Below are 10,281 nucleotides of genomic sequence, written 5' to 3'. Positions count from 1 at the left end.
GCTATGGTTCCACAGCAAATTATTATCCCATCCAAGCAGGAGAGCACTGGGGAGGCACAGATGTCCTGCTGCCCCTCGGGGCTGCTCAGGGGTATTCATGCTCATCCCCTGGCCAAAAGGGGGCCTAAGGCAATAATTTAGCTGTGTACTATGATGTCTGGGACAGTTAATACCAAGCCTTGAATAAGCCTGCCTGTTATCTAGGACAGGGCATCACTCTGAACAGTCTCACCTTGGACTATCTCCTTTTCACTCTGGGGCTCTAAGGGAGAGCTAAAACAGGGAGTACCCTGGCAGGTCCCGAAGCCCCACACCAGACAGCCTGGGCTCCCGGCAGAGGCTGGTGTAAGCCATGTGTGAGCAGAGAATTTGGCCTGGCAGATATATTTTGCTGCATTACATTGTATTTCTGGGAGAGAAACAGTTAAATGAGATCTGTAAAGCTGAATCACTCCAAATGCACCATCACTAGCTCTTATAAGCTGCATTAAATCTGCTCAGTCCTTGAGAGGGAGACCTTGGAGGAAAATCCCCATGGTTGCTGCCAGTGAGTTGGTGGCTTTGTGGCTCCTCTTATCCACCTCGACTGATGTAGTGTTTTTGGTAAGGATGTGGTTCCTTACCACGGGGCCAGTTGAAGCAGCCTCCCTGTGGTGAGGGCACGAAACCTGATGGATTTTAGGATAGCGCTGGATCAGCTTATGAAGGGGCTCATGTGCTGAGGTTGCCCAGGGCAGCTCCTCTCGAGGCTGGAGTCGTGCTGGTGGCAGGTCCCTGCAGTCGGCGGGAGCCTGTGGTCCTAAAAGCCCCATGTCTGGGAATACTTCTGCTCTCCTAGCTGCCTTCTGGAAGCTATTCTGGCTGCTGGCTCTCACCTCCCCAGCTTTTTAGCTCTCTTTTTTCAAGCTTTTCCTCTTATAAACAACCTCTTATCCCTTCTTTGGCAATATATTGTCCCGCTGTGCCTGCCATGGATATACTTGTGCTTCCAAAATAAATAATTGCAAAAAAAGGTATCCACTTGAACGTTGCCTTGACTTCCAACATGGATTCAAGCCACTTGGAAATGCCTGTTGTAAAGCAGAGAGATGGCACCAAGGTGCCTTTTGCCACTTCAGCCACCCCAAAATGTGTTAGATTGCCCAAGCCGGTGAGCATGGCACGGTTGCCGTGTGGCCCAGGGATGGGGTGGGCTGGGAGGATCTCTCAGTGCTGCCTCATTGCGTCCCTCTGCCTCACCCTGAGTGAGAAGGTGCTGTGCTCAGGGCAGCCCCAGTGCTGTACGCATGGGATTGCTCTAGGACAAAGGGGAGATACGAGCTTAGCAATGCAGGGAGACTTGCACAGTATTTGCTTGTAACTGTCTTTCCAGCCTGTATATTTTTTATAAGTCTCTTGAGAGTAGAAAGTATGACTAAAAGGGGGAAAAAAAAAGGTGTGTATATAAAGATATATACACCAAAACCTGGTAGTAGCCATGTAAAGGCAGTTCTTTGGTGCTGGGAATCAGAATATTTTAGGTTTCAGGTACAGCAGTTTTTAAATACAGGCTGCCACAGCTCCTGACTGGCACTTGGAGCTGCCTTGCTTTTGCCAGACACAGTGATGGGCAGAGCTCCAGAGACTGAGTTTTGGCACATATTGAGATGTCCTGTGGGTGAGGGTGTGGAGATCCAGGTTATGGGTTCAGTGTGCAATCAGAATAGGAACCACTGAGGGTGCCCAGAGTAAGGTCTGAAGATAAAAATTTCTTAGCAACTGCGAAGCGTTCACATCCAGCCAGGAATTTGCTCTGGTTCAGCCTATTTTTTTTTCTTTTTCATTTCTTGAGTCTTTAAAGCAAAATATTTGACCATGAAGAATTTATTGCCCATAAGGTGATCCTGTACATCAGTGCTGCAGACATGGCAACGTCTGTGGCGGGGCAGCCCTTGCTCTGACCTGCTTCTGAAGGGATTGTGGCTAATTTCTAGCATAAATCATGCCACCTCTCCTGCTACAGTGCTGCGGAGGCAGTGAGTGCTTGGGGAACACCTTTCCCAGGGACTGCACAAGCAGAGGGGCTGCTTCTTCAAAGCAAACCCCATTAAGCTTATTGAGAGCTCTGCCTGGGGTGGGGGCACACGGGTCTGGATCCTTGGCCATAGCACCATGTGGGGACCCCTGGTAACATTTTCCCTTTCTCTCTCCACAGCCCCAGCGACTATGGCGAAGGACGGGGCTGAAGCCCCCCGCCCCGGCAGCCCTCGGTGTGCTGCTGGCCCTGGCCCTGCTGGCCCTCGCCTGCCTGCTCCCACCACCGGAACGCACCCCCCACCTGATGCCAGCATCGTCCCCACCAGGTCCCCAGCGAGAGGTGGCCACCCCCCTATCCAGGGGGCGAGCACGCAGCAAAAGGCTCCCCATACCCCTCAGTCACCTGCGGCGGGATGAGCCCCCTGGCTGGGGCAGGAGGCGGCGGCGGGGGGTGGTGGGGGATACTCCCCCATGGTTCTCCGATGACGACCTCCAGAAGATGCGGCTGCTGGCTTGTGGGCAGGTGGTCTCCAAAACCCGTGTCCCAGCCCACGGGCAGGTCTTGCGAGTGGGGCTGCGGGCCGTGGGTGACACTGAGAGGGATGCCTCACCAGCCAGCCCAGAGGGGGACTGTGGGGACGGGTGCTGCGGGCTCATCAAGCGCCCCGGGGACCTCTATGAGGTGCTGGCCTTCCACCTGGACAGGGTGTTGGGGCTGAACCGCAGCCTGCCCGCTGTGGCCCGGCGCTTCACCAGCCACCTCCTGCCCTACAGCTACACCAATGGCTCCCTGCGACCCATCATCTGGTGGGCGCCTGACCTTCAGCACCTGGAGGATGCCAACAATGACCAGAACTCCTGCGCCCTGGGGTGGCTGCAGTACCAGGAGATGCTGCGGCCCCGCGGATCGACGTCAGTGGCCGGGGATGCTCCCTGCTCCAGCATCCCACACGGCGAGTGGAGCCGCTTGGCCCTCTTTGACTTTCTCCTCCAGGTAGGGCTGGGGTGATGGAGACCACTGGTCCCACCCGTTGTGCTGCCCAGGTCCCCCTGTGCCTCTGCCCACCTTGTCTGACCATGGTCTCCTTCTCTGGGGGGTCGCATAGGCTGCGGTTTCTCAGAATGTATTTTTAGTGATTAGCTATCAGGGAGCAACAGAGCTTTGTGCAGAAACAGTTTGGCCTGAGCATGGTCTGTGCTTGGGACTTGCAGGGGAAACACAGGCAGGTTTCAGACGCGGCAAGTCCGCTCTCACGTGGCCAAGCTTTCTCCCAGTGCAGCTCCATTGGCTCCACTTCGTGTGGATGCCAGCAGCAGCTCAGGATGGGGCATCCCTAGCGACAAGCAGGGTGATCTGCATTAGCCCCATCAGATCCAACTCTGGGGACACACTGCTGGCGCTGGAAATCAGGAGCCCTGCCCCTTCATACAGCACTGCTTTTCTCCTCCTCCTCCTTGGGATTAAACGTGCTTAATCTTCTGTCTGGAAAATCATACCCTGCTGCTATGAGGGATTATGACAGCGTCCCAGAGAGTTATCTTTTCTTAGAGGGCAGCTGTGAAGAGGCAAAAGTGATTTTTATGGAAAAAATCCTGTTTAGGGACCTTGAGGCTGAAGCTTTGGTTATCAGACAAGGGGAAACCGCCTGAAAGGGCAAGTATTAAAATAAAAAAAGAAAGAAGCAAAGAAAAAAAGAAAGAAAAGATTATTAAAATATATGTTCTCATTATTCTCTCTTTTTTTTTTTTTTGGCAAAGCCAGACCATTAATCTTTATAACCTCAGACTATGGCTGGCAGAAGTGGAGCAGTCCTAGCTGGGCTTGGAAATATTTTAGCTGAAACAGCCAGAGAGATGAGAAGATTAACCAAACCCCTTGCCTTCCCCAGGCCAAAATGCTGTCGAGCGCAATGGAAAGGCTGAGTCTCCAGGAGAAAGTATCTAGTTTTAAGGAGACTTTCCCTTGGAGGCCTAAAACTGTGCAATGATAAATCCAAGGGCAATCCACAGGTTTTCCTCAATAACTCCAATAGGATCCTCCCATGCAGAAAAGTCACGTAAAGGTAAAGAGACACCAAGCCAGCAGCATGTTGTAGAAGTGAAATAGCATCCTTCAGAAATAGCTTTAGCCTCTCACAGCCCTTGCTGGGGAAGGAGAGGCTGCAAGCTTTGAGCCCTGATGTACATTGGCATTGAAATCTTGTTTTCTTCAATTAGCCTTAAAATTGGGCTTCTTCTATGTTGATTTCTTTTGGTGTTTGCCATAAGGGAACACCCCTTTCAGTGCAAAGCTTTACCAGGGGCAAAATGCCGAGGCCAGTGGAAATGGGGCAGCTGCTGCTGGCTTTGTCCTGCACTTTAAAAGGGCCAAAAATACACCAACTCCGAAGCCCTGCAGCTGCGTCCCTGCCCTGCATCACCCGCTTCCCAGCTGGGGGGAGATCAAGGAAGTTTTCCCTAGGGGAAGCCATCCCAGGCTTAGTCATGGCTGGAAAGCCCTGTCTGACCCAAGGGGATGCTCTGGGATGGCCAAACTTCATGTGGGACCAAAGAGGGGCTGAAGGGGAGCTTCTCACAGGGTTTGAGCTTCGATGGGAGAATGTGTGGCTCATGTATTTGTGTACCAGCAGTAAGACCTAACGTCCCGTTCATTAGAGCCGTTTAGACTTTGACGAGGAGAAATTAATATAAACAACATGGGAAGGGCCAGGGGGAGGGAGGGCTTGTCAACATGTCAGTGCCGCTCTCAGTATCTCCACAACTGGCTGGTTCATCTTCTGGGGTCCTACTTGGACACCAGGTCCAGCCTCCACCTCACGCCTCCACAGGTCCAGCACCAATTGTCCTCAGTTTCACAAGCACTCGTGGGTGGGTGAGTGGAGGTCTGAGCCCAATTAAAGCCTCTGTAAGCCACCTCAGGTTGTCTTCACCTTCTGTGCAGCCTGGAAAAACAACATAGCATGTGAGAGAAACTGGTGTGCTGAGTTTTCCTGTAGGTAGACCAAGGAGATGCATGGAGGAAATGTGATGTTTCCTTTTGTTTCAATGTGTTTCATGTCAAAAGATGCTCTAGCACTTTTAACCAGTGGGTGTCCTGATGGAGAAATGCTGACCCAAGTATTTCATTAAATCTCAGAAAACCTAGATATTTTTTTAAGAGCCTCTGGTGTGGGACTAATCTTGCTTCTCAAAGGGTTATGAATATAATGGCCATGGAAATCAAACTTCATGTTTCCTGCAACGTCTTCTCCAGTGCTTGATTAGTCTTGGGGTTCAGATTGAACTCTCTCTCAAAGCACAGCCTGTAATTGATAATTTTTGCTAATTATCAGGGTGAGGGGGAATAGGCAGACACTGTGGGTCACTTGTGTTCTGTGTAGACATGACCACTGATGTAGACATCACCTGTAGATCGCTCTGGGCTCACTTGAGACCTGCTCCCACCTTTCTGGCAGCTCCAGGAGCCGCTCTGCACCCCAGGCCCTGCCTCCCAGTTGGCACCAGCAACCCCAAGCAATCAAGCAAGTTGGATGCCTTTGTGCTGCAACTGGAAAATATTTTCTATATTTTATATATATTTATATATTTTAAAATATTTTTTTATTTATTTAAAGGAGATTTTTATGTATATATGAGGGTTTTTTGCTGTAATTTTGCAAACGGGCCTCCAGAGCTGAAGGCAGTGAGCCAGCTCCCCTACAAAGTTGTGGCAACACACAGTCATGGGGAGGGCTGTCGACAACCAGTGAGGTCCTGACTGCCCCACAGGCCAGTGCAAAGGATGTGTTGACTGCTTCTGATAAAGCTGAGGAAGCTTCGTGAATACCGAGGAAGAGTTACTGAAGCTGGGTCTGACAGAGATTTATGTCTTTTAAAAGTCCCTCATCTCTCTGAGGGTGCGGTTGAAACATTGGAAGCTGCCAAGCAGCACCAGGGTTTCTGCAGGGATTTGTGGTGGGAAAGGGGGGGAACTTGACAGCCTTGACAACACAGAGCCTTAACAGTGCCTGCAAATTATTAAACACAAATGTAGTTAAAACAAGTCAACGTGGCCCAACTTAAATGTCAGGCATGCTCTGTGTAAGGCACAGATTGCTTTTTCCCTTGCCAATCCTTTTCCATTCATCTTTCCATTGAGAACTGCTCAGGTTACTGTAGGGATGGATGAAAGGGTGTGCATGTGACTGGATCCAGATGAAACCATCGTCCAGTGCACCAAGACTTGGCCTGAGAAAAAAAATTCTTTATGAGGTTTCAAAACCTAGGTTTCCTTGGGGTTTTTTTTTTTTTTTTTACATTCTTCGTCATGTATGTCTCCCCTTGGTTTCAGCTGGAAGCACGACCGTTCACTCTGTGCAAATACAAAGTGTGGAAGTACCAGGTGCAGAAGGTGTCTGAACACTGTCAGGAAAGCCTGTCACCATCACCTTTGTTGGTCTCTTCTTCAAGCCGAGGGAGTTTTGCAAGTCAGCTCAGCTTCTGAATGCTTCCCTGCCTCTCTCTCACTCATCAGTGTATGCAGCTTTTCCATCTCATGTCTACTGAGGATCCTTGGAAATTCTTTATTTTCCTCTCAGATCTCTTTCTGGACAACTGGACGTCCCTGTCCCAGGCGCCTGTCCCTGCTAAGGTCCCCAAATGTCTCCCACAGGTTCATGACCGCCTGGACCGCTACTGCTGTGGGTTTCAGCCCGATCCCTCTGAGCCCTGCATGGAGGAGATGCTGCACGAGAAGTGCCGAAACCCAGCGGAGCTGGTCCTTGTCCACATCCTGGTATGTTCCCCCACTCCCCAGGGGCTGCTCTGAGGCTAAGATGAAGGTGCCTGGGAGGTGTTTGCAGAGCTGAGGTGGCAGGAAAGGGGATGTATGTCCCATGGTCATGCTGGGTCCATGGTGAAAGGTGTGTCTTGGCATGGGGGGACCTGGGCTTTAGCAGCCACTGGACCCCAAATGCTCTCAGGATTTCTGAATGCATTAAAAAAACAGCCTAAACCCCCAAAGTGGTGATTCCCTGCAGCAAGTGAACTTCTCCTTCCCGTCCCGCTGGCAGGTCCGGAGGAGCGCACCGTCTCGCCTGGTGTTCATCGACAACGCAGGCAGGCCACAGCACCCCGAGGAGAAGCTCAACTTCAGGCTCCTGCAAGGCATAGACAGGTAGGAAGGGCAATGTGCACCCTCCTCAGGGCACAGCCCGGGTGAGGACTGAGCTTGCACATGTGGAATGGACAGCAGCCCCACGTGCACGGCCCCACTCCTGGCCCCCCAGGTCAGGCACCCCTGTGAAACGGGGCCACGTCCCACCCAGAATGGGGCAGGTGGGTGGGCTCGCAAACCTGTCACACATGCTCCTGCCCTGAAACTAGCTCTTCATCCTGCTCTGGGTGGCTGATGGCAGTCTCAAAAGCCTATTTTCCCCTCTCTAATTGGCAGCTGCACAAAAATAACTAATAATCAGGTATTTCAGTGTTTCTTGCGTCATTGCCTGTCAGGCATTTTGGCACGCTATAGACCCCTTGATTTGGAGCTCGTTTGGATCCGTTTCTGATGCAGCTGTCCTGCATGCTCACCATGGGCAGAGTTTTAAGCAGGAGGCTCCTTATCCCATGTTCCTCCGGGTGGATATGCATTTCTTCTTGAAGCACCAGGGTGGCCTTTGCTCCTGCTGCTCCCCTCCTCCCTGCTTAGCCTTCCCTAGGTGACCCTTTTCCTCCCTCTCTCTTCTGCTCCTCCACTGCAGCTTCCCAGCGGCGGCGGTGGCCACGCTGCAGTCAGGCAGGTTGCAGAGCCTGTTACTGGAGTCACTGCGTGTGGACCGGGAGCTCTGGGAGAGCCAAGGCGGTGCCAAGGGCCTGAGACCCCTGCTTCGGACCATCGACAGGCGGGCACGCATCCTGCTGCGGTACATCCAGGAGCGCGGCCTGACGGTGTTTGAGGACTTGTCGTGCTGAACCAGCCCCCGTCCAGCACAGCATGCCTGCCTTGCAAATCCCAGCGGCGAAGGATGTACCTCACACCCTCGGCGTGTGCAATGTGAGACTGCACGTGGGTACCTGGTTCTTCAAAATGTGTGTGTGTCCACCTTGTAGGATGCCCTGGAGAAGGAGATGGGATCACAGAGAGTAGGAAAGAGAAGGAGGAGGAGACATCTCCTGAAACAACCCACCACTGCTTGAGAAAGGCAGTAGTTATCAAGTAATAGTCTCAGCATGGATTTTCAAAGGAGGGGCACATCCATAAGATTTTTTGGCTGCTTTCACCCCCCCATCCCAGCAATTTTGAAAACTGGAGGCTTGGACATTTGAACAGCCTACGGGGACCCTGGGAAGGGTTAAAGAAGCAGCAAGAGGCACTGCTCAAGGCTGGGGGATGTCACTGGCAGCCTTTCCATGGCTTGCACTGGGCTTTTTGATGATGCCTTCACTCTTTCCAAAATATCACAGGCAGAGAGGCTGGATCGGCATGGGGGAAAACAGAGGAGAGCTTTCTAAAAGTGGGTTAAGCAGAGACAAGTCACCCTAGCTGAGCTCTGTCTTTCCCCCTGCGGAGGTGGTGATGGTGATGTGTGTCTGGGAGTGTGTGTAAGCCACTGTCCAGAGCTGGGGCCAGGCAGGACCGGGCACTGCAGGCAGCACCTGGCAGCAGCTGTCGTCACGGAGCCCATGGTGCCATCCCCGGCAAGCACCGTGTGCCATGTGCTGTGTGCCTTGTGCCATGCGTTGTGTGCTGTGTGCCACGCCTTGGCAGGTCTGGGCTGCTGTCAAGGTGCTTTTTGAATGTGGGATTTGAAGAGTTAAATCTCTCACTCGCTCTTCCCTTCACTGTCAGGGACTTAAAAGGCAAACCTACCCCAAGCTCTGCCACTTGTAAAAAGTGCTCCTGCCTGCTCTCTTAGGCATGGCTACGTGAAACTCTTTCCAAGGCTTGCAAAGATACCTTTTAACAAAAATGCCAGGCTATTTCAGCAGAAGGCAATCGAGTGCAAAATACTTTCTGAGCATGCTGGCACCTCTGGCAGAGTCCACCCTGCTCCTGTCAGCCCTTAGGCTCTTGCCGAGCTGCCCACTGTGATGGGGTGTAACAGCATCCCAGCCAGGCAGGTCCTCAAGTGTCAGGGCTGAGAGATAATTCAAAAGCAAAATGAACAGGAGGAGAAAAAACACAGGGATGGACTCTGTCAGAGCCTCTCTCTCTCTGCAGTGTGTTTCCCAGCTGAGATGTGCAGTCAGTGTTTGCTTGCCAGGAGCAGCCAGTTCCCAGCCTGTGGGGTGATGGTTTGCCACCAGGAGAAGGCTTTTTGAAAGGGCCTCAGGGAGCAGCCCTCCATTTTTCCAGTGCTACATGTGGAACCTGTATGCTTGAGGCACCCCAAGTCACTCATGCCTTTGAAAAGTCTCGGTGAGACCAGCGTGGGCACCTGTGCTGTGCTGCTGTCCCATTGCTCTAGCTTTGGAGAAAATAGCCACCCATGCAGTGGGAGAGGCAGACAAGGTGGGCATTGACACCTTCCCTGCTCCATCCCTCAGCACCATGTCAGTTTTAGTGTCTGCAAGTGTTCTTATCACCCATGCTGATAAGCGCAAGCAATTACCTTTTCTTCCCGTTTTCCTCTTGCTGAAGAGAAGATGACGCGAGGCGTGGGTGACATGAATCAACAAGCACAAGTGTTCTTAGAAAGTGTCAGCACTCAGCATCGCGGGTACATCAGCATCCAGAGCGTCGGCAGCATCTTCCTGGAGTCCTGCCCTCTAGTTAGCCAGGGAAAACCTTTTCCCCAGCACTCTCTCCACTTCATGAGTTATCACCCCGTTGCTGTGCCATGGCATGGATGTCTGTTGGAGAAGCCCTGCTAAAGCCCAAATCATGGGGATCCATTATCAGGTGAACTTAGCCTGTAAGCATGAAGAACAAAATAACTCATCCTGGGTCCCATGAAAAGCCATGCCCAAGTACAGCTTTATATAGGAATAAAGGAGACTAAATGTAACATAATTAAATCCAGAAAATATGATGTGAAGAGCTACATGATAACAAGAGCATTGTTTGGGATTTGTAGCATCAGTCATACTCTTGTTTTTCTCATTAAAATGAGAAATTTCATTAAAAGAGAGGTTTTCATCCCATGTAAGCCAAGTTCTCAGCAAGAATCAAGAGGAAGGTGGGGGACTGTGTGGTGACCAAAGCTGTAGACTTTGCTGTGCTGGAACAGCAGTTTTTGCCTTGCTTCTGCTTGCAGCTGCTTGACGTTAACATTGCACAAGGTAGTG

General features: G+C 51.7%; 1 protein-coding gene across 1 annotated transcript; it reads left to right on the top strand.

The window, feature by feature from the left end:
- The first annotated feature begins 1,045 nt into the window (after positions 1-1,045).
- On the top strand, positions 1,046-7,965 carry GASK1A (golgi associated kinase 1A). The gene is made up of 5 exons (XM_074815958.1): positions 1,046-1,150; positions 2,195-3,010; positions 6,668-6,790; positions 7,068-7,171; positions 7,755-7,965. Exons 1-5 carry the CDS (start codon positions 1,046-1,048, stop codon positions 7,963-7,965), a joined length of 1,359 nt encoding a protein of 452 aa, XP_074672059.1.
- Positions 7,966-10,281: the final 2,316 nt, after the last annotated feature.

Source organism: Strix aluco, chromosome 1 (assembly GCF_031877795.1).
Source record: "Strix aluco isolate bStrAlu1 chromosome 1, bStrAlu1.hap1, whole genome shotgun sequence".
Classification (NCBI taxonomy): domain Eukaryota; kingdom Metazoa; phylum Chordata; class Aves; order Strigiformes; family Strigidae; genus Strix; species Strix aluco.
This window is presented reverse-complemented; position numbering and strand designations above follow the sequence as displayed.